Raw genomic sequence first — 25,293 nt, forward strand, 5'->3', positions numbered from 1 at the left:
ACAGCTGGCCAACATCAGCTGACACTTTAGTCTGCTAGCTAAAATACTAGTTAGCCAAATGCAGAGGAAAATGTAAATCAGAACTTCTCTATTGTTGCTACTGGTATGTTTAATATTAACACTAGATTTGCATGAAATATCATGTGACCACATAACCTAAAGATAACTCCACTTCCTTTCATGGTTTTTATGTGATGGGAAACGGACACAGGTGCTCGACCAGGGCATGGATAGGTTCTGGGTTTAGATTTGTTTAGATAACAGTACTGTGCTGTGCCACAATGCCTGATTAAAAACAAGATTAGTTAGCTACCAAGCAATGTCAAACGCACAGTTTTGAAACAATTACCTGTCTAGCAGACATAGAGCAAGGTTTATAACACACTTTGACCTCTCCAGTGATGGAAAGCCAAATTCACATGTTCAATCGTCTTTGCTATTGATGGGTCATATGGGATAGTTGTTTTTATATCCAGAGTTAAAAACACATTTGTTTAGGTTAGCACATGCCTTGAGGCTTTCCTAATTGTGCTGTTATTTTCATTTAGAGTGTAGCGTTTTTAGATCTCCACTGTTTTACTTATGTCCCTGTGTAAAGTACTTTTTGGTTTTGTGACTAAAATGCCATATAATTAAAAACAGGCTAGGCAACAGCTCCCTGCAGTGTGCAGCAGATGCACAACATGACTGTAGACACGCCTGCTTGTCCTGATTGAATGATGGGTGGTCCACATCATTAGCTTTTTCGTGCATTTACAGAGCCTGGGGCAACCACAGAAACAGGATTTTTCTTCTGAGCATGATTTATGAACAGCTGCTGGAATGTGAGAAGAATTTATTTTTCAAATATTACAAAAAGTATTTACAAATCACTGACCCTACTTTTAGCGGCTTAATAAGCAAGCATTGGTGCTGGGACCTTACCCGAGAGTGCGGTTGGATGGTGGGGCCTGTGTGATGACTGAAGTGGGTGAAGGCATGGTGGGCTGCAAGGGGTCATAGCCCAGGTGCAGTGGAAGAGACCCCGGCCGTACAATGGTAGGTATTGGAGCTGAACTCACAGCTGGCTTTGAGGGAGAACACTGTAAAAGAAATGAACAAAAAGCAATGGTCTCTTCTCTCAATCTCTTTAGACTCCCCACACCTCATAGTATCAGTTTGGTACTCAGCCTGGCCCAAAGCTAAAGATGGAGAAGTTTCTACAACAACTACCAGGCATCCGTTATGTTCTACTCTCAGCTTCTTGTTACTCAAGTCTAATATATCTAGCACTAACAATATAAGCCAAAATTGGCACTACGCTGTGAACGTGTATTTATGGCTGTGCTCATCTGCGGCTCTGTGACCACATGACACAGACTTATAAACTGGTTTAGCCATAGCCAAGCCACGTAATTGCCTGTGCTTTAGCAGAATATCACATTCTCAACAGAAAATTCAGGAAAAACTGCCCCTCTGCTCATGCAGGCACATACCTGCGTCCTTTAGGATGAAATAGTATCATTTGTAATAGTCATTATCAGCATATTAGTCTTTGCAATGCATCTGCAAAAAGATCTCTCTAATCAAACAATGTTTTTTTTTTTACAGTGTGCTGCAAACATCTTGGCCAGTCACAGTTCCAGATGAGTATTTGTGTGGGTGGTTTGATAAATCAAGTTATTCAAAAAATTTCAACAATAGTAAATAATTTTGCTTAAAATAATGCAGGTCTCGTGTCACGCTTTTGAATCACAAATGTGTTTGTAATAAGACTGTGAAACGACTAAAGAAACTAATCATAATTAATTGCATCATTTTGTGTACTTAATTGCATCTGCTCAAAGATTTTTTTCTAGTCAGACAGCAGCAAGTGATTTCCACAGAGCGAACGCAGTTTCTAGTTTTCATTACTAATATCAATTAAGAGCAACAGTGGCTGCTTGGTCCAACCAATGACTGTATCAGATAGTCAAGGTTCTCCAGAGGCTCTCGAGGGAAACTGCAGCTTTCTATTTCGCTATTGTTTTTTTATTGATTCTTGTTGTTTTATTCACATGTCTCCCCCATGAAATGCATCAGACTCTACTAAAGGTACCAAAGATATCGCTTTAAAAGCTTTAAAATTTTAAAGCTGTATTTTCATACAAGGGACATAATCAAGGATTCTATCATAGCAACACACAGTGCACAAGCCAGTACTACTACAGATGATCTGAAGGGTCTAACTTGCATGCTTTAAAAAATGTATTACTAATTTATGTCATCAGCTAAGGCTGCAACTAATGATGGTTTCCATAATCAATCGACTCATTTTGGCTTCGATTAATCGGGAAAAGGAAAAGTGAGGCCAAAGTGCCTTCTGCATTTCTTTTTACTCATTGTGAAAGGTGCTGAAACAATAAAGCATAAGGCATGAACAAATCATACATGGCTTTCCAAGTACTCCTATGGAACTTGCTTGACTCTACAAGAAACTTGATATTAGTTAGCATACAGAAGCAGCCCGTTTATCAGCCATGTCAGACACGCAGGGCCATAAAGCATGTTCACCACTCGTCAAACAGCAATAACCACATATATAATGTTAATGTTTTCCAAAACATCTGCCTACATGAAACCACAAAAACTGAGATTTTAAAATATCCACGCTGGAGAGCATTTTGCAAACACTCTGTTTTGTATGTGTATGGATGAGCAGGTCTGTGTGCATTAACACACAAGCAATGAATAGACCTCAGTGTAATTTAGCTGTGCAGTTTAGACAAAAATGCAGCTCTTTCCTTTGGCCAACTATGTTTATTTTGCTAAACCAAAACAGAACTTGCTGAAAAGCAGACAATGACACATGGTTTTTAACTTCTAACTGCAGTTTTGCTGCGGTTTACTCATCATGTTGAGCCTTTGTTATTTTCTGCTGCAAATATGTCGACTATGTTTCTTTAGATCCTCAAGCATAAGTCATGCTACAATTAAAGGTGAGCTCAATTTTACACATTTTACAGGAATTCCTCTTTTTAGATGATGTTTAAGAGAAGAATTCCCATACTTTTGACTTACTGAGTTGTGCATAACCCTTAACTGTAGTCTCCGCCATCTGTGTTTTCCCTCTTTTAGTCAAGTGATAAAAATGGGGAGCACAAATATCAAGACAACTAATCGCTAACAAGATTTGTTTATTTGTTTAACTTTATCATTATTACACTTGTTAGTTGTTTCAGCCCTAGTATTAACAAATCATTAATGCATTAACTTTAATAGCCCAAGTTTGTAATTTATTGTAATGCATACTGCAGCAATATAATCACAGTACTAAGATTTTCTCCATATAGTGCAGTGATTTGTTATACCTTCCCCCTGATTGTGGGCTCCTTATTACTGTCGGATCTGCTGGAGATGGAATCTGGACTAGCAGGAGGAGATGAGTCCACCTCTACAGGCTCCTCCTCCTTCACTCTGACCACATCCAAGGGTGTCTGCAGAGTCATGTCCAGAGCTGAAGAGCCAGGGGCAGGCAGCTGTAGGAGAAAGACAGGGACAGAGGGAGAGAGAGATTGATAGCAGAAGTGAAGAGGGGGAAGGGAGAGGCGAGACAGTGTGAGACATGGGAGCAGATAGCAGTTTGCAGCCCATAAATCCCCCATTTTGGCCACAGGCTGCAGAGTTGCTCATGCTTGGAACAGCTCTGTCTGAGTGACTGAACCCCTCCACCCAGTCCCTCTGCTCACAGGGTTCTTGGCCCTCTTGTCATCATCTTCCTGGGCTTTGCGGAACTCCTGCTCAAAGGGCATGGCCAACTCGTTGAAGAGGCCCACTTCTTCACAGTTCTTCAGGAAACGAGTGGGAGTCGGCGTCTGGTCTGGAAAGGCGAGAGAAAAAGGGGTTACATTACTTAGAGAACATTAAAACAAAAAATTCCCTCTTTAGCTGCAAAACGAAAATGACCATGCATATTACACAACCTAGTCGAAGCAGCCAGGCTGATTCACTGTTGCTCACTATTCGAAAAATCCTCCGCAGACATTTACGTCATTGTAACTAGAATTACATGATGAGCCAGATAAGCTTATTCCTTGCTTTTAAAGTTGCACCATTTTTTTGGATAGAAAATGCAATGCAATCATAAATACAAACAGGAGCAGAGATCAAATCAATATGTTGTGATTGATAAAAGGCAGGGTATATGCTAAGGCTAAAAGTATGATAATATTGATAATATGATAGATAATATATAAAGATAATATGGCTTTAATCTATAAAGTGATGAAGCAAATTATTGAAATCACAGTTGTACTGAGTCTTGCATTGTATTCTGAAGGGGAATTCCACCGATTTTTCAAAGATTGTGCATAATTAAATCGTTAAGACGTAAACAAATTCATTCAGTGAGGTTTGATGTGTAATGCTCCACCCTAGAGAATTTTTTTTAGAAAATTGTTCACAGCAGTGGTGACAGGAACCAGACATCTAAACAGTGCAAAGCTACCTCACAGAAAGTTATTACATTAAATGGTTATGAATACTAGGTCTGATACCTGATACATTGTTGTGTTATAGTTCTGAGATCAAATATTTATTAAAAAAAAAAAATTACCACTATTTTACAATTAGTATTATTACATTGCTGCTGTTCAAACAAAACCTTGTACCTCCATTTTTCAGTGTTTGACATAATTTGAAAATGCTTGTTGTCCTTTACGTTGTGTGTAAATTTCAAGATGAATGGACCAAAAGAAATGGCTCAAAATGCCTTAAAAAAAAGCCTGGTTACATTGACTTACATTAAAAGTAAAGTATGTTTGTTTCCTTCTCCTGTAAAAATGTCATTTTGGAGATACAAAGTTCTGAAAGCAGCAACATATAAAAACCTGTTACATATACGTATAAAGACTTGTGTAGTTCACTGAATTCACTGCTTCCTTTGGATAGTCCATAAAATGGCTGAACTGCCCTGGTTGCTATCACCACCACTGCAAAGAAATTGAAGTCATTAACTTTCTCAACAATGAACCACTTCACATCAAACCACTCTGAATAAGTTCACATCTCAAATTTTGGAAAATCACAGGAATTTCCCTGTAAATGAGCACTAGATTTGACCAGTATAAATCATGAACTCAAACACGCAAAGGAATTGCCATTTGTGTTGATAAACAATCTGAAAGGATACCTTAAAAGTATCACACAAGGCAGAGTTGATAAAAGAAGGAACTGGATTTTCTAATAAACGCAGTCAAAGAAAATGATGAGCATTCAGAGTGAAGTGAGTGGGCTGCAGCTGGTTAGTCTCTTCAAGACTGCTCGTTTTGCTGGAAAAGTACCTGCAATGATGACTGAGTCAGTCCGTGCAGGTCCAAATTTCAGAGTCATCTCGTGCTTGTGCTTGTGGACAGCGAGGTGGTCCTCATTGGTAAACCTCTGCACAAGCAGACAAAAAGCGAAGAAATGAGAAAATCTGGTAATGGTAAGGGGGAGAGGAAAAAGCAGGGAGAAAAGTAGTGAAGCCGAGATTGTAAAAATAATGTAACAAATAACAGGGAGTGGACGAGAGAGGATTTGTCTTGGAAAACGGTTATGTGGGCCAAGAACATCTCCTTACTGAGCGATCAGCTTTCACTGAATCCACGCCACACCGAAGGTCCGCATCACTGGAAATGTAACGCATGTATTACGTGTCAGCACACACTGCACAACAAAGGCTCCTCACTGTAAATCGAACTCCCTGTCTCAGAACTGGTCTTTGGGCTCAGCTTACAGCCCTGGGCAGTGTGCCTTTACAGCGAGAGAACCAGTGAACTCGGCTTTCTATAGGATTCGACAAGAGCAGTTACATGGCTGTTACTTTTGATTTTGGGATTGTTCCACTGTGTTTGTTTATAACAAAAGTGAATGCCACGTGGAGAGGTTAATAACAATGTAGATGACAGACATGTGAACTGTTGATGGTGCGGTGGAGTCCAGAGTCAATGTTAGTGCTTTGCCCAACCACTTTAACTAAACAAAGCTATTATGCGTTTAGCACAAACCTGGCTTTATGAAGGAGTACGCCACTCCGGTACATCTTACTTGAGTCCAAGTGCCTTTTGGATTACATGCCATTGTGTGCACGACAATGTGATAGAGCAGATTAAGTTTTTGATGACAACTCAAAACTGAAGCATGAAAACCAAGCTGGTTTTCATGGTTTCATGTATAAAGTTTCTTTTCTTTTTGAGATTCCATTGTATTCCATTATTTACCTTGCGCACTGTTGCCAAAAAGCTATTGACAACATTGTAGAAGCATCACGTTCCGAGACAGGTAAACTACAATATGTTCCGCTGCTTTAACAGCATTGTATAACTGTCCTAGAGCAGTGGTTTTCAGTCCTAGTCCTGTGCCTCCCACCCACATTCATCTACTACACTTTATTTTAGGGCTGTAAGGTGATACCATCCTGATGAATCAGCAATAATTACTTGGAGTCTGCATGGTAATGATGCATACTTTAAATTCTCCAGCTGGTCTCCTTATGTAAGGTATTTGTATGCATTGTTTATGTTTTGAATTCTTTTTGAACAGCTTCTTTGTCTGTCAATGGAATGCTCTGAAATCTCTGAAAGGCTATGCACGATTAGCTATTGTTTGGTAACTGGCAGTTTTGAAAAAAAAAAACCCGATTACTTAATTTGTTGACAAAATAATGAACGTATTGGTTGATTACTGGATAGTAAAATAAACAACTGTGTTTTGTTTTGTCTGCTCAGCTCCAGAAAAACTTTACAATTAGCTTAGACACTGAATCAGGGGCGTCAGAGCATCGAAAACAATAAACCATGCAGTTCAGCAATAAACTGCAGAATGTTTTGCTCTTCCAAGATGGAACCTCTAGTACTTGCAACTAAGCCTTTGCCTGTCTGTCTGTGTCTCTCTCCGAGCGAGTTTCATGCCTGTTGGTGACTCAGGCAGAGCTGTAGGAGGATTCGTCAGGCTCTAGCCTTTGCAGTCTTCTTCAGACTATTTCTGGCACCGTGTCACAGTTACAGTCCAGTCGTGAGAGAACGAAGTGGAAACACAGTCAAGTGTCAAGAGCTTATTTTTAGATGTACCAGCATCACCAATACAACAACTGCATGGCCTTCTTCCCTCACACCAAGGTTACGGTGTAGCGTACTACATAGGTTTTGTCGCAAAGGACAAAGTGCAATGCATGAGGAATAATATTCTCTGCCACACAGCAGTAGACCTTCTAACAACTTCCTCTTTGTACAACATGAAACCATTTTTAAGAGTTTGTCCGTTTCTAAGAAATGGGTAGCATGACTTTTGGGAAACGGAACAAATGAGTTACTTTATCTGGTATAAATGGGCTGGTATTGTGTTACTAATACTGGCTGCTAGTCAGCCAGTCACAGTGAGGCAACCTGTGTCTAAAGATGAGCTGGTCTTGCAGCTCCCTCCATAGCTTACCATTACCATTAGTAGAAACATAGTGTGAGAATACCCTTTAGTAAGCCTTTAAGTCAACAAATTATTAACATGAAATCAAGACTTGTGAGTAAAACTCTAATCAAAGGTAACCAACAAACAGTACAATTAGCCAGCATCTGAAATTAGGGTGCCCACATTAATTCTGGTGTCAGTATCAAGGCAGCAAAATCTGTACTTAATTTTGATAATGACATTAGCTTCTAACTGTTGTTAGACACAACTACAGAACTCTACAACGCAATGTCAAATTAGGTTGCCGATTAGACGCTAATGCAAGCAGAATGAAGAGAAAGAGAGAAAACAAGCAAGACCACAAAACAAGACCTTTACTACTTAGAAATGGGAACAAAAACAGGGTTATGCACCTTTAACTGAAAACATTACAGTCCTCAGGATTACGAAAGTCCTAAAAGCCACAAGATATCAGCTAGTTCAACAATCACATTCTGAATTATTATGACAATGTATCTGAAGCTAATAATCATCGTTTAAAGGTAACCTAACAAATGGTATGATTAGCCAACATTTGAAATTCAAGGCATAGAGCTCATCGCAATGTGTGCTCAAGATCCTCTGGATCAGGACAGCGTTTACTTGCACTTGGGTTATCATATAATGGGAAACTCCCGATCTACATGAGCCAGGCAACAATTAGATGCAAAACTCATGGTCATGCCACATTTTAAAACATTGAGTCACTTTAGCAGAATATATGAATATATATCATCTAGAAGATGAAGAATATTCAAATTCTTTATTTCACCAAGCATGTAGTTGGTTTCAGCACCGCTGCAAAAATGTTTTGTTGCCATCTCACGAACACTGTGTTAAATGCTGCTTGATATTTCCAAGACAGTGGCCTGTTTTTGCAAATGTGCAGACTAAGAAAAACAACAAAAATCGAAGTAAGGGAATACGTGCACTGAAAAACCTGATAAAGAGCCAGATTTCTGCTGATTAATCAGATTTCTTAAGTGGATTTTTAGGCCTTAATCTGATCTAAGAAACCAGATTATGATTTCTGATTGAAAAATCAGATAACTCCCAAAATCCAATGATGATCGAATTTTTAAGTGCATGTAAACACATCTAGCGACATTAACTACTAACTGTGGCTAGCTACAAGTCAACGCTGACCAACGAACAACAAGCCTGGTGTTATCCCATGGATATAACATAAGTTAGCGTGTACAGAGAACACATTACATACAGTAAAAATAAACTCTACTTCCTGCAAGGAAAAAAGCTCCGGTGGCTGACAACAGCATTTTGCTTGCTAGCTGGTTTTGCCTACCACAGACTAGTTCAATTTGGAGACAGGCTTTACAAAGGGCCCTTGGCTGTGGCAGAATCCAGCACCAAAGTTTAACAAGTTGTCCCTATATAACATGTATACTTATTAAGAGATTACGTCTAGCCCTTTGAGGCTAGTCCAACTACAGAACAACTACTGCACTTACAAATCTGGTGCAAAATTTTGTAATCTCCAAAAGAAAACAGGATCAATTGTGGTTCCAGTTCAGATGCTAATGCACAAACAGTGAAGGGAAAAAGCAAAAACAACACAAAAGCTATTGCTGATGAAGTTGTCTACAACTTAGAAATGGAAACTAAATGAATGCTATCAACTTTTAATTGAAAAAGTTATGAGCAAGAATTATAATCATATAGGCCAGAATTGAATAAATGCCAGCTTCCTAATATCCACAAGATTTTGGCTATTACAACTAACAGTCCACTCCCGTTTTGCTGAGACATGCCTGAACGAAAACATTTCAAACCCCTGGGAACATACATGATGCAACACCTGCAGGTCTACAGCATACCAACACCACTACAACTTCTAATTCATTCTGAAAGCTTTCTCAAAAGCAGCTGCGTAAACAACACTACAATATATCCAGTTCTAGATCTGAACAGTGAGACCAACTTAATCATGGCTGCTGTGCTTGTGAGAAATGAAAAAACTGCAAACAACTGCCTTACATAAATTATTCATTTCATACTCATGTTATTCTTCTAAACGTTCATGCTTGTATTGTTTAAACAGACACAAACACATACCCACAGCATGCTTATATGATCAGCGCGACGTCCAGCAAACAGCGCCTGGTGTAGTTTAACTCTTCAGTGCCACTGGCCTTCACCTCTTTCACACATTCTTCTCTAAATAATCGTGTTAACAGAATATTCAAATCAAAACCTCAAAATGAACTCCTCCGTTCTCTTCTCGCCAAGTGCGATGGGCTGTCTTAGTCACTTCCGCTTTCAGTTTTCAATGCCCTCATGGCTGTGCACGCTGTCATGAGTTGTTTTTTTTTCCTTCAGCTTTCTTCCTCAACCCAGGCATATCACTGTTTGTGTGTAAATTACAGACCATGGCCGTGTGCCTGCACGTACACCGAGTCGACTGAAAGACATTTAGAAAACGAACCAAATGGTGATTACTAAACTTCCCAGCCTCTGAATCACAGATGTCAGGGCTGCTTCAAAAGAATGCTATCAACTCTATCAGCACAGCTCTGGCCTGCAATGTGACAAGAGAGTGCTTACAGAGTGGTGCAGAAGTGGCAGAGCTGGGCTGCCTGTGGCTAACACGGCCGCCAGAACCGCTCTGTGGCCACACGGTTCTGTGTAGCATCACTGTACAAACTCTGAACAACACAGGGACATACAGATATGGAATGCCTAAGCCAGTAATGTTAACCGATAACATCTTGTTGTGGCTGATGCCGGTTCCAGTAGTGATAAAATCCAAATTTTCCAATCTCATCATGTATCAGCAGATTTTTAAGTCTGAATTAACAAAGTTGCTGAGTACTGCATCTCTATGCTAAAAGAACGCCTTACAAACCTAACATAGCTTGTTTTGATTGGACTGTTTTCCTCATAAAACCACCAAAAGGAAGCTTACACAGTATATTAAACATTAACCAGATTACAGAAATGAAACATACTCTTTATTTAGTTTTTATGTATTTTGAACTGCTTTTACAAAAGAATCTGAAGTACCCAGAAAACGACACACCTTGCAGTTTTTGTTGCCCATCAATATCACTCAATCTAAAAATCACTGGTTTTGTGTGATGGATCATCAACTAATAATTTGACTATTTTGCATTTTTAAAATAAGTTCACACTATAACCCATATATAAACACAGAAAACATGGAGTTAACGTAAAGGTGGGTGATATACCAAATGTAAAAGATGATGATACTTCAAGAGATTTTCTGGACACATGATATGCATCACAATATTTAGCTTGGTTTGGCAAGGTAGAACGGACAGATATTTTTTAAAAAATATAATCAAAAAACCATGAATCACATACTGCACTAACTCCAAATAAAGCGTCCTAATTATGCTCTCTTTGTGATGAAACACGCAGTTGCTCAGTGTTTAAGTATTAGTGATATCTACGATATGCTCAGAAAAGTTTCCTGTGACATATTTTATCACAATAGCAATAGTCATACTGCCCACCCCATGATAAAACACTAAAGACGCTAGCCGCTATTGCTAGCAACCTCATATTACCATGCTATACTGAACCCATTGAATGAGGAGTTGTCAAATGACTAATTAGATTAGTGAAGTTCTAGTGCTGCACTTCACCTACACACTACACCACAAATGGCATCAGTACATCCAAAATTAGGAAGTTGTAATTCCAACACTGGACTAAATTTTTCCATTTGTTGAATAACACATCAGTCGTAGATATATCATGCATCCCCAGAACAACATGCAACTCTTCACACTACAACAGCCAGAGGCCTCTAGACAAGCTGGCTGAGAACACACGCACCTGAAACCTAAGATAGGCGGAGATGGAAAGAAGACTTACCTGCCCACAGCCAGGAGCGTTGCACACAAAAGGTTTGTCGTCCCCCATTTTTGCAAACAGCTTGCAATGTAACTGTGGAAGAGGAGAAGAGGAGAACATTGTTGAAGTGTTGAAGATGGTGTAGCCCTTTCACAAAGCCTCAAAAAGCCCTCTGGTAGCCCTCCAGTTGTTCCCAATAAAGCAGAGATGCTTCTCTGGTTGTAGGCTTAGTCAGTGCAGGAAGCGTGTTTAAAAATATCACAAGCAGAGAAGAAAACATACACACATTCATATAAACACACACACACACACACACACGCGCACACAGCGCAAGTAGAAGTTTCCCTAGTGATACTTCCTTCACACTGGGGGCACCTGGCTAGCCAATGAGGAAGAGTTTACAGATGAGATGGTAGCCAGGATTTGCACAAAACATGCCATCCCTCTTTCCCTTTACTCTGTGTGTATCTCTCCACCCCTTCTGCTTTGGCCCCACCTTTGTTTCTCATTGCGTTTTACCCTCCCTCTATCAGCACAAACATCCAACGTTTTACTAACCACACCTCAGTCCCACTTAAATTTGGGTTATCTCACAGAAATCATGGAAAAATGTGTGCTGAGACAAGCACATCCCTTCATTTAGATGAGTTAGACAGGCATATCTAGGACTACAACGTAGAAACCCTGCCAGTCAGACCACAAAGTGTGGTGAAAGTAGCCTGTATCTAAATAAGTTAAACAAGCTTTACAGAACGCCGACACATACCCATTCAACCTAATGAGAAATGATGGCAGGGACGTACACAGGTTTTTGGGTACTCAGTTAACTGTTAGAGGTGCCAGTATTTGAATACTAACTACTTTATTTCAGGTATTGAGTGAGTTTCATCAAGGGAAGACTGAAAATATACAGACTAACAATTCCATGAACCACTGATTTTGTCTTGCTTTTATTTGTGAGCAAGTCTGTTATTTTATGCTTTGCTACTCTGAAACATGAGTGCCTTAACATTGGCTCCTTGCCAAGATGTTTTTAAGGATGAGACCGAAAAGGCAGAGATAGCTGGGCTTCTATTGCTGGACAGGCTAGGCTGAAGTTGGGTCCAGGTTTTCCCTACAAATTAACATGTTGGCACATCATCCACTGAAGAGGAAAAACACCTGTAGAAGACAAAAGTCTCCCTCGGCATCCAGCGTTGCACAGGTTAGCTGTAGTTTTAGCTCGTTAGCTGATCCGAGGCAGTCTCCAGCACGAACACCTACCAATTTCCCTTGGCTGCTACTGAAGAATAAAACATGTTTTGACATGTATTCCAACCCTAAACCATAGCAGTCTTTGTTTAGAGTCGCAACATCATTGGGTTTTCAGTTTAAAGGAATAGTTCAGCGAAAAAAACATCACTTAGCCCAGATGTAAACAACCCGAAACATGTTTGGTGTCCAAATTTTGCTTCTTAAGTTTAGCACCGGAGCTATAAGGCTAACCTTGCTAACCTTGCTAACAAACTAAAGTCTACACTAGAAGACGAGTCACCCAAATCCTTTCCATAAACACATCCCCAAAACTTCTCTCAACCACTCTAACTGCATCCAGCTATTTAGTAAAGTAAGACTTGAAGATGTAGTTTAGGGTATTGTATGGCTGTGAACTATAAATATGAACAAACATTCACTTTGTAGCTGAATGCAGCGGCAGCTGCCCTCTCCAAAATCAGTCTCCGCCCGCAGAGTCAAGACTCCCATTCCCATGTGGAAATATGGCTGCTAGATTATGTTTGCAATTTTTGTTGTTTCTGTTTATAAAATATAAAAATATATCTTCATCTTAAAGATTAACAGTTGTTTATGAGTAGGCACAATAGCAATCGCAAACATGAGCTGTAATGTCCATATACATGCAAGATATGTCCACAACACCTGCTGTCTGAAATAGGTGCTCACAGTGTTAAGCTACAAAGTGAGGTTCTGTTCCTTATTATAGCTGAAAGTAATGCTGTTCTCTAAACCACACAAAAAAGTCTGTGTCCTTCACAAAAATCTATAGGCAGCTGGGAGCTGGTAGAGGAAAGTTTTGGGGGAATATTTTCACTTGAAGTCCAGTGTTTGTTAGCAATGTTATCTTTACACAAGAAGTAACTGATCAAAGAAAGACCAAATTTGGTGTCCAAATTTTGCTTCTTTAGTGTAGCGCTGGAGTAGCTCAAGCCCTACACTAAAGAAGCAAAATTTGGACACCAAATTTGGTCTTTCTTTGATCAGTTACTTCTTGTGTAAGTATAACATTGTGTATTTTTTTTCCACCAAGCTGGACTATGTTGTTGTAGCTAAACAAAACCACAACCAATGAGCTACAGTGCTAATGTTTGTTTGATTGCGTCACAAAACAACACTAAATCTATCCTAACAGTGGGACCTTTCATACACAGCACTGGCATCATTTCAAATGAATAACACCTTAAGATTAGCTATTTTGACAATACTGTGTTGTGTGCTACAATTTCGTAGAATGCAAAGCTTCTATAAACCCTTAGTAAAACTTGGATTTGTGGGCTTAGACAGGTCAATTTCAAGGTAATAGGTTTATTTATGACACTCAAACAACAAGAGTTTGCTCTCTCAGAGTGTCCTGGTCTGTCAGTAGAATAAGCCAAAATCTTTTGCCAGAGGAGGTAGCGTTATGGCTTTGATCAACAACAAAATCAAATAAAGAAAAGTACAAGAAAAATAAGACTTGAGCTGAAATGAACCCATCAATGATAAGTGAACTCAACAGGCAATGAGTACAATGTAATGAGAGTATGTGATATAATGTAAGATGGACAGCATAATAATGCTAATCTTGGAGAGACATTTCTGCAATGAGCTGCTGTGATCCAAGAGAATGACTTGCATGTGCATTGGCTGCCCATTCCCAAAACCCCTCCTTCTCCTTTTAGTCTAACAAGCAACATGAGCTACTCGCCCACAATTTCCACTCAGACAAAACAAGTTTCCAGGCACTCTTACTGAGCTATTATACTGAAATATGCTCACAGACCAACACATGCACAGTTCTTCTGAAATGCATCTACAGAGTCCAGCTGTTACCACTATATATATATGTGTGGGTATGTATATTATATATATATATATATATATATATATAATAATATATATATATATACGCAAATAACTATATATAAGTAAATGACTAAAAATTAAAAAATGACTAAAAAAGACTTAACTGAACAATAACAAAAGATGTTTAGCTTTTCAAAGATTCCAAAATATTTTATGGGAAAGAGATTAACCTTACAAGCCACACTTCTGTCTGTTGTCGGATTCTACTGCGTTCTGTCCCTTAATTTGGCAAAGAACTGCCTACTTTGACAGGAAAGAGCCGTTTGACTGACATGCAGAATAACCAATCAGAGCCTGTTATTTTGCCTTGACATGTAGGGGCAGGTGATTTTCAAACAAACAAAACAAATCAGTGCCCAACAAACTGGTGTGTCTGCAAACATGCCATATACACAACAATGTCTTGCTTAAAATCTACCAAACGTTTCAAAGAAAGCAGCTGAATAACTTTTAAAGATGTGATGCCGTGAACCCCCCAAACTTTTAGAAATCCATAGACTACAGTGCTCCGAAAGGCTCAGTCACAAAGTACAGAGGTGCAAAGAGCAAAAGTTTGTTTCCCTTCAGGCCAATAAAACCCACTGCACAAAAATGCATACATACAACGATGTGGACAGCCAATCAGAATGCAGCTGGCAAAACCCCAACAGTTGTGGCCAGCTTAACCTACAATAGATATCAGAAGCTCTGTGTTCATGTGGGCATAACATCTGAGGCTGAGACTAGGAAAAAATGAACAGAACTATCAGGATGTTTCTTACTGACAGAGACCAGTAGGAGAATTTAAAAGATGCATTACCATCATACAAACTCCCAACGAATCATCACCTTTTAATTTAAAAAATACATTTTAATCTATCATTTTTTGTCATCAAGTAATCAAGCTTAACTCTCTGCCAGTTGCCCTCCTCTTCACTTGACCTTGTTCCACCTCACACTCACTGAACATGCGAGGAGAGATTGGGAATTTCAGAAAAATATCATTAAATTTGAATAGGGGCAAGGTGGGGAAGAGAACATTAATGTTTCATGATACCCCACCAGCTCAGAATGACGTCTGGCGAGTGTTACACAACTTCCACTACAAATAAAATACAGCACCTATCCTCAGCAATAGCAGCTACTAGGGGCGTGCAATTTGATATGTTATAGTTGTGATAAACTGCATCACAACATGTTCTTCCATTGTGTCCTGGGTATCATCTGAACTTTCAGAACACCGAACAACTGCGTCACAAATACATCGTAAAAAGACCAAGTATACAGAGCCTGTAATCAACGACAACAAGTGCAGAGCAACTTCATAAACTGTATAGTACAAAGAAGAGGACTGGATGTGAGTCAACTACACAATCATCCTCGTTCGATTTTTCTTCCTGTTCCTTCTGGAATTGTTTATTTTTACAGGCATTGAATTAAAGTCATTGTACTCTGATGTCATGGCCTTTTTTTTATGTAGCATGAAGTCCATTCCAACCTGTTTGTAAATATTTATCATTAGAGATGCATTTAGAAAATGTGGAAACAGGGACTAGACCCAATTGGATCACCATTACAGAAAAAAATAACATTTATTTGTACGAATGTAGTGAAATTAATAAAAGGCAGATATTTTGGCACAATAGTCCACCATAGTCTTAAATGTTCTGCTCTTCTGGAATACAAAAAATACATCATCTGATGCTGATACTTTATCTGCCCACATTGATTTGATCTCCCAAATATTGTCATCAAGTATCGTGATAAATATTGTGTTAAATTTCTGCCATATCGCCCACCATCAACAGCTACTCTCTTCTCTCTAGGTGAGAAAAAAAGAAGCTTCCACTAATCCACTAGTACTGCAGATATATGCTTTCCACTCTCAGCTCTAGGCTACTGACTGAACCACAAGGGTGCAAACATCATGAGAACTAATAAACAATAATTTTCCATGTGCCCAAACTTTCACAACTTTCTCTAAACGCCTTCCCCCACCATAATGACCGTTGCTCATAACCCCATATGGCCAGTGACAGCTTGCTGCAGAGTGGCGTGCAGTCCAAGTCGAAATTACCAGTCACGGCAAAGATGCCAGGTTCTGTTTTCCATAAAGAAAATAACTGCATCTTGTTTGCCCCCGAAAGGCCCTTTCCTTCCAGCTGAGATCAAAGTGACAACACAAGCCAAGCAGTTTGATTCCTAGCAGACCTCACAAGCTCAACAACCAAGCCAACAGTTTGGTGCCAGGGCCTTCAAGATGGATGCAATCCACAAAACCAATTTGGACAGAGATGTGCAAGAAGTTAATTTACAAATGAGCAACACCACCCACTCATTATACCCTGGGTGAAGAGGCTCATCCAAGAAAGCTTCAAGCTGGGGACAAAAACTGACACCACTCACCATGTACCAACAAATTACCATAGAGCGTTAGGCTAAATGTTTCATAATGGATACTGCAGAGCAATCTGCCACAAAGCTAAATTGTTATTAGAAGTGAGCAATATGACAATATCTTTTTGTTCTTGTGATAAATTATGTATAGCAGTCATCAGTCTTCTGGAACACCTTGAAAAAAAGAACAATTATAGAGAACCTGTAAACAACAACAACAAAAACAAGTACACAGTAACTGCATAAACTTCATATTACAAAGTAGCTGATTGGATGTCAGACTATTGCACTATAAACTTATTTTATTCATTTATTTTTAACCCATTATAAGATTTCTCCTTTGTTCCTTTCTTAAGTAGGTTATTTTTGCAAGGCATGAATAAAAAATAATTATTGCATGCATCATTTCTTTAGTGTTTTTGTCTCAAGTATTGCGATGTTACGTTTTTGCCAAATTGCTCACCCTTACATGTCCTTACATAGTAGAAGTTGTCTGTTTGCTAAAAACTAGCCAACAAATCCACACTTAGAGCCCTCAACATTCAAACAACATACTCTGGCCGATGGTGAGTAGCTTAAGAGGCTACTAAACAAGCAGGAAATGTAGACAATTAAGTCAAAACAGTTAGGACTGGAACTAAATTTACACCTCAAAAGATGATGCATCCATTTCAGCCGTGCTATTGAAGTAAAGCTGAACAGCTGTGTTTGTGTCCATCATTAACATTTTGACACTGGGCATTAGCAAGGGCTATTTGGCTTTAAGTTTTGCAAGTCTGGTGTTGGTGTTAAGCAGCCCAATCGTTTCAGCAGCACAGATCTACAGTTAAACAATTCTTGATTAAATGTGAATGTTTTGGCTCCGAACTGATATCACAATCCTCACTAATGATTCATCAACACACCAGTTTTGTCAAGTACAATATGGACATCTATAATTTTCACCAAAAACAAAGTAAGTAAATAAAATAAAGAAAATGAATCAGTGTGAAAGATATGTAAATCTAGTTATCAAGGAAGTAAGCATTTATTTATTTATTTATAATAAACACAAATATTGCAATAAACACAAATTAAAAACTTATTGTGATTTTATGTTTACGAGAGTTAATCATTTCCAAAGCTTTCCTCGAGGAGGTCTATTATTTAGAGTTACCATCTAGTGTCTATTTACCTAATCAATGCTTCATTATATTAAATCAGGTTTACTGTTGACAGAATTTGACAAATTCAAAGTAACGCCCTGAAGTGAACTGGGAACGATTTCTCGAACAAAACACATGTTCTTCAAACTGTGTTCTTCTATCCAAGACATAAATCTTTTTAAAAGCAAAACCACAGTACGTTTTAGTGTCGTTATTTTGTGAATAATTCTAATGTTAGGCAACATAAAGAACCTTAAACTTAAAGAACCTTAAACTTTAAACAATTAAATATATTTGCTTTAATATATACTAATTTGCTTAAACTTTAATACTTAAAAAAAAGTGCAAAATCTCGAACATTTCTACTTCATCTTACTTTACATTTGAAAAATTCCAAAACTTTGCATGGCCTCTTTCCAGTTTTTAAAGTGGTCTAGGGCTTTGTAGGATTGAGGGTTTCTTGAGGCAGAATTTATCAAGAAATGTTTTGAGATCACAATTTTATTACGATCAATTGTGCTGTCCTACACAGACCTGGTGATGTTTACTGTCACAGACCTGGTTCCACTAGGTTGGGTCCAGTCAACCACAGCCAGGGAGCATCCTGCTGTTAACTAGGATTTCTCCTACTCAGCAGGTGGAAAGCAGAGCTGCTCAGCTATAATCAGACCCGGGCGTGCACTGTTTGATGCCGCCTGCTAGGAAACTGACTAAACAAACTGTATTAATAGCTCCCACTGCAGCCAAGAATGAGGAATCTGGAGCTTGAGTTGCCAGAGGGTAGGGGAGACCCCACAAAAAAGTGAGACAGAGAGTGGAGTGGGGAGAGCGTGTGTGGAATGAATGGCTGTGGAAGGCATTTAGCAACCAATGGGGCCCGCAAGTCCCCTCTAGTACGCCTGATTTTAAAAGTCATCCACACAAATTTACCTCCCTGATAAGCAGTGATTGGTTGGCAATTTGCATAATAATCATGCATATTTTAAAATATCCAACTGCTCTCTCTCTTACAGTAATAGGCAATTGTATATGTTATACACGTTTTTTCCACAGTATTTTGTTTTTTTTTTTCTTTAAAGGTTTCCTTGTTTATCTTTTTTCCAATAAAGTATTTTGAAATCTTTGAAAGGCTAGGCATGGTTTGTTATGGTTTAGTTTAGTCGATTATTACTGTTTGGCCTTGATTACTCATCAAAACAATCAGTAGATTACTCTACTGCTAATATAATCAATAGGTCCTTGTTACCAACAGGCACAGGTCGAGGGCAGTGGACTTAACTTGCCGCCATCAAGAGATCTGGTCAGCATGACCAGTATGGATTTATGTAACCTTAGTAAACCTGAGCTTTGGTATATGGAACAAATGAAACTTTATATGCATGTCTGCATAGCTGCAGCATGCCCAATGTCAAACCCTTGCCATGGCAGCAGACAATGCTGCACACTGCCGGACCCAGGGTCGCATTCTGCTATGAAATCGGAAACAATCTGGTCCTGAACTATTTACAAAATGGATCACTGGCTCAAGCTGTTTTCTAGCCGTGTAACTACGATGTTATACCAGTGCCTTCAGCAAAGGACACGTGTACTTCTACAGGAAACATGGCTGTTTCACGCACATTATCACGGAAAATTATAACAGATGTCAATGAACATAATAAACAATAACAAGGAAGTCAAATTCCAGGTGATCACATTGTGTAACTGCAGTAATTAAAACACAGAAATTAGAACACTGTCTATGAAAAGAAGGTGTCATAGGCAAGACGTGAGCCTTTAACCTGAGAAAGACCACGAACTGCCCCCATAAACTTCCTTCCTTCAACACTTCATTTCACAGGCTGTGAACCGGCATGGCCCTCAAGTTTAATGACAGAGCAGAAGAAACCAACAAGCAGGCCTTCTCAGCTAATCAAGGCAATTTCTTTAACAGCTGCCAGTGCATTCACAAAGGTGTCTGCACATGAATTTCCACTGAGAAGGAGATGTATTGTGCATGGATAATTGATTTCTTTAAAACGAGTACAAGAACTGGACGAATTACACAGTGGACAAGACATGATGACCCATACTTGCACTTCAGAATCTGTTTCTCAGACATACAGGTTAGAAGGTGCTGACAGGCGAGGAGATACGTTGGAGGACTTTCACAGCTCAAATGACAAGAGGCGTTTCACTTGCATTTACCCTATTTTACCAGCCTCTCTTCTTACAATGAAGAGGAGCCCATTTAGTCTTGTCCGTTTGCAAAAAACAAGTGTACTGCCTAAAACACTTACATAGAAATGATCAATAAACATTCTGAATAAGAATCTATTTTCCACATGAATATTTCTCCTCTTGTTATTGTATACAAAACAACTATAGAGTGACATTATTTATATGGTCATCAATACTAAATAACATGTACAGCTGTATGCAAAAATCTGAGCACCCCTGGGCAAAATTCAAGTTTTGTTGATTTCCTAGGTAAAAAAAAAAAGTTAATATCCTGTACCTGATACTCAAATATGAAATTTTTCTGCATTTTTGTGCACAATTTCTATTTATTTACTGGGCTGAACATAATGTAAAAATGTAAAATACAAAACCTGGCATAAATTTTGCACAGTCAACATTTCATATGTTAATTTCAGCAAATAAACAGTAATTTTGCATTAGAAATTGTTAAAATGTGTTCTCTGTAGAGGATGTGTTAAGTTATTTTAACTTATTATAAATTATTACAAGTTAGTACAAATTAGTACAGCTTTTGACACTATAGATATATATAGATTAGGATGTGGCACTACTGGGGCAAACCTCAGAAAAACAAAATATCATGATAATGTCTTACAGTATCGTGATGGCATATTTCTGCCACATTGCCAAGCCCTTCCTAAAAGCACACGTTAAAAATACACATACATGTATATTTCAGAAAACTCAAGATACACAGACAAACTACATACATACAAACATACACAGCACAACTTCTGGATTTAGGTAAGTCCATTCCATGGAACTAGCTGTGCTCCAGGGCTATAAAACGCTATGAAGCCTGTAAAAGTCATTTCATGTGTAAGTTAGGTAACTACGACCCAAACACACTGGCAGCCTTCATGTCTCATCGCCGCTGCTTAAAGTGAGCTCTCAGGCTAGGTAGTAACTTCCCGCTGGACTCCTAACGTTAACCCCGCTGCCTCTTCCCGCATGTGGCCGCCCCAGCGGTCCACTCACGGCCGTGTGCGCACAAATCAGAGCCGTGTCCGCGGCTCCGCGGCTAAGCTACAACAAAATACCACTTAAGTTAACGGCACGGGCTCCTGGGTCGAGCTGTCCCGCTTACGGACAGAAGGCCACAGTAGTTTTGGACTTTCCAGCTCCAACGGGCCGTTCAGATCAGCTCACTGTAAAAAGTGTGCAGGGCTTTTGAGCGAAGCGAGAAAAAACTTGAGTGATACCTTACAATATCTTCTCCATCTCCGCAACTCAGTTACAAACTCGTTTGTCTCCTAAACTTTAACTCCAGCGCTCACATTACCGACCACGCTAGAAGGATTACAAACAATGCCAACCATTCCTGAGATTTTTGTTCGCCAAACAGCCTCGCTTGTCAGTAGCGCTGGTAGTTAGCTAATTAGCTTAGCATGCTGGCTAGCCCTCCGTAGCCAGAGACTTCGGTCGAAGCTAACTAGCGAGCTAGCCATAAGTTGACAACACAACCAGACGCCTAACAAAGTTCACTTTTACCCACAGAAAACTGTCCGTACCTGCGCAAAAGTAACACTGGAGTCTGTTTCATTTAGTTACACGCCGACTTTGAGAATCTGACAGTAGTTGAATGTTTACAAACTCACCTCGGCGCCCCTCTCTCACCCTCACCCTCTCTCTCTCTCTCTCTCGCTCTCTCTCTCTCTCTCTCACTCACTCTCTCTCTCTCTCTCTTCTCGCCAGGAATCTGACACTCCCCTCCCCGCTGAAATATCGCGAGATGAAACGGCAGGCTGCACAGTCACAGTCCACCTTATGGCATCTGAAAGAGATCATAATGTGTGCCATCTGAAAGAGATCATAATGTGTGCGTATATGTTTATATACACATACACTCACGTCTATCTACAATTAATAATGAACATCCATCCATCATCTAAACCGCTTATCCTCCCGGGTCGCGGTGGGGTCCCAGCTGTCATCGGGCGGAAGGCAGGATACACCCTGGACAGGTCGCCAGTCCATCGCAGGGCACACCTAGGGGCAATTTAGCATGTCCAATTGGCCTGACTGCATGGTTTTGGATTGTGGGAGGAAACCGGAGTACCCGGAGGAAACCCACGCAGACACGGGGAGAACATGCAAACTCCACACAGAAACGACCCTGGTTACCCGGCCGGGAATCGAACCCAGGCCCTTCTTGCTGTGAGGCGACAGCGCTACCCACTGCGCCACCGTGCCGCCCTATGTATTAATTTGTTTGTTTAGTTACTTTTTAATTACACAACACTGTGTGTTATTATTATTGAGGAGTATTAGTGAGGTCGGGGACTGATGTTGGATGATTAGCTCTGGCACTCCAACTCATCCCAAAGGTATTGGCTACATCACTCCACAGAACGCAGATCCACTGTTCCACAGCCTGAAGCTGGGGGCTTTATACCCCTCTAGCAAACGCTTTGGCAGTGGACATGGTGACCTTAGAGTCATGTACAGGAGCCTCCAGTTCTATTGGTCAGTGCTTTCAATGGAGATTATACAAGCTGTGTGTTGAAGGCCTGTGTCAGCAGTGGGTGCACCTTAAAGTATACAATATATGTAATTATGTGGACGCCTGACCATCACACCCGTATGAGCCTGTTGGACATTTAATTCCAAAACCATGGGCATTAATATGGAGTTGTCCCTCTTTGCGGCTATAACAGCTTCCACTCTTCTGGAAAGGCTTTCCACAAGATTTTGGAGTGTGTCTGTCGGAGTTTGCAGCCATTCTGTCAAAAAAGAATATGTGAGGTCAGGAGCTGATGTTGGATAAGAAGGTCTGGCTAGAGAGCAACGTGTCTGTCATCCCAAGGTGTTCAGTGGGGTTGAGGTCAGGGGTCTGTGTAGGCCACTGGAGTTCCTCCACACCAAACTCATCAAACCATGTCTTTATGGGCAGTCATGCTGGAACAGAAAAGAGCCTTCCCCAAACTGTTGCCATATGGCAATTATATGGAAGCATGTAATTGTCTAAAATGTCTTAACATTACCTTTTACTGGAAATAAGAAGCCCAAACCCTGAAAAACAGCCCCAGACTATTATCCTACACCCAGACTGTCAGATAGTGAAGCATGGTTTGTCAATTAGTCACTCCAGAGAACATGTTTCCAGTGGCAGCATGCTATGCACCACACCAGCCAACACTTGGCATCACACATTATGATCTTAGGCTTGTGTGCAGCTGCTCTGCCATGGAAACCCATTTCATTAAACTCCTGATGTTGCTTCCATAGTTTGGAACTCTGTAGTGAGAGATGCACTAAAGCTCTGTGAGTTTGTGTGGTTTACTGCTTCATGGCTGAGCTCTTATTGCTCCTAGATGTTTCAATTTCACAATAATAGCACTTATAATTGACCACAGCAGACATAGCAGGGCAGAAATTTCACAAACTGACTTGTGGCAAAGGTGGTACAACCCATTCTACTGACAATGCTTGTTTAAGGAGATTGCATGGCTATGTGCTTGATTTTACATACCTGTTAAAAATGAGTGTGACAAACACCTAAACTCAATAAAATGAAGAGCATTATCCCAATACAGTGAGTTACCCAGCCCCAGCCCTATAGCCCACCTGCACAATAAATTTTTTTTGTGCTTTCAGCTCTGACACATCTGATTCTGTTTAAGAAGGACTTGATTGTTAGCTAGCCCTGTGATGGACTGGCAACCTGTTCAGGGTGTGTCCTGCCTTCCACCCAATGACAGCTGGGATAGGCTCCAGCATCCCCCTGCGAATTGGATAACCAATTTAGAAAATGTGTGTGTATGTGATTGTTAGCTAATGATGGGACTACGTGCACAGAGAACATGCAGTTGGACTGGGAGGCACAGATTAAATAAGAAATGTTCTGTAGACTATCCATGTAAACAACATGCAAGAATTTCTGTGGCTCATCTGATGTGGGTGAAAATGAACACAGATTGCGCAACATAGCAATGTCTGTTCGCACCTCCAGCCATCTCCAATTGATGATATTATCATGGGGTGGTGGACGAAGGTAGGCAGGTCGCTTTCTCATAACACCAGCACGCCGCCTGAGTGTGTTTTAGGTTTGCACAGAAAAAGGAGCTGTGAATATGGACTGCAGGCTGCTTCTTATGCAGACAGACTGAAGACAGACACGTTTCAGCACAGCAGGTTATGTGGTAACACTGCACAGAGGCCCAATTAAACTGGTATCTCTTGCTATGGTTTGGTTGTTTTTTCTACAGGGTGATAAATCATGTGTTTACAGCCTTTACATTTCTTCTTGTTAAAATAATAAAATCCCCATAAAGACTACTATTATTGTAACTGCCTAGTCTTCTTAGTTCTTAGTAACTGAGGTAATCACAATGTAAAAATCTTTTAAGCTCCCATTCATGTGAGAAAAGGCTTTCCATGTGTGAAACATGCATAATCACACCTAAGAAAAAAAAAATATGCACCACAAACAGGCATATTTCATTTTTACATGACCATTTTCCAAACAGTGTTTATCCTAAAGATTTAAACAGACAGTTCTGTTTAGGAATGACATGTAAACAAGCTCTGTTCTGATTGGCTGTCCTGTGATGTGCCTCATTCAAAAAGCATTCCAGGCTGAAACTGCTTTTAATATCAACATCCAGGGCTTTACTGCTGAACAGGCTGAATAGGTGGATATATGGAAATGCACTTGGTTTTCTTTCATGACATCACAAAAAAGTTGATATCCAAACAAACTGTTTGTGCAGGTCAGTTTCTCTATGAGGACTGTATGGACTGGGGAGTGAGCGGCAAGTTTTGAAACTTTAAGTGTTACATACTACATCAAACTGTTATTTATCTCAAACAAGCAAGGAAATGTTGTTTTTTACATTATATGGCCGCAGATGGTATGTTGTTGGACATTTGAATGGTCAAACTAGATTGGCAATCATGATAGATGAAAACTATGACCTGAAGCCTACATTCCAGGAAACAAAATAACATGTAACCTCTACCCCAAATTAAAAAATGGACTGTAAATACTTTTTTTTGTGAATAGGTGCTTCAATGTATTAATGTACAAAAGTGGTGCACTGCAAATCTGATATATGCCAATTACTGCATTTTTATGGCCCTACCATTTTAGGTGAATAAGTATTAGACTGTATTTAATGAAAACACCACCTTT

The 25,293-nt window shown here is 39.8% G+C and overlaps 1 protein-coding gene across 3 annotated transcripts in view; it reads right to left on the reverse strand.

The window, feature by feature from the left end:
- The window catches only part of atf7a (activating transcription factor 7a), a 32,364-nt gene extending 10,569 nt beyond the window's left edge, over positions 1-21,795 (reverse strand). The window contains exons 1-6 of one of the 3 annotated variants that reach the window (XM_036590890.1): positions 21,758-21,795; positions 11,299-11,370; positions 5,301-5,397; positions 3,708-3,838; positions 3,330-3,497; positions 925-1,082 (exon numbers count right to left, since the gene is read on the reverse strand). In XM_036590890.1, the coding sequence (XP_036446783.1) occupies positions 925-1,082; positions 3,330-3,497; positions 3,708-3,838; positions 5,301-5,397; positions 11,299-11,346 (602 nt within the window). In that variant the 5' untranslated portion in view covers positions 11,347-11,370; positions 21,758-21,795. Of the gene's footprint in view, positions 1-924; positions 1,083-3,329; positions 3,498-3,707; positions 3,839-5,300; positions 5,398-11,298; positions 13,402-21,670 lie in introns of those variants that run through there. The other 2 variants (XM_036590891.1, XM_036590889.1) reach the window with 2 other exon arrangements.
- Positions 21,796-25,293: the final 3,498 nt, after the last annotated feature.

Source organism: Colossoma macropomum, unplaced genomic scaffold (genome assembly GCF_904425465.1).
Source record: "Colossoma macropomum unplaced genomic scaffold, Colossoma_macropomum, whole genome shotgun sequence".
In the NCBI taxonomy this organism is placed as follows: Eukaryota; Metazoa; Chordata; class Actinopteri; order Characiformes; family Serrasalmidae; genus Colossoma; species Colossoma macropomum.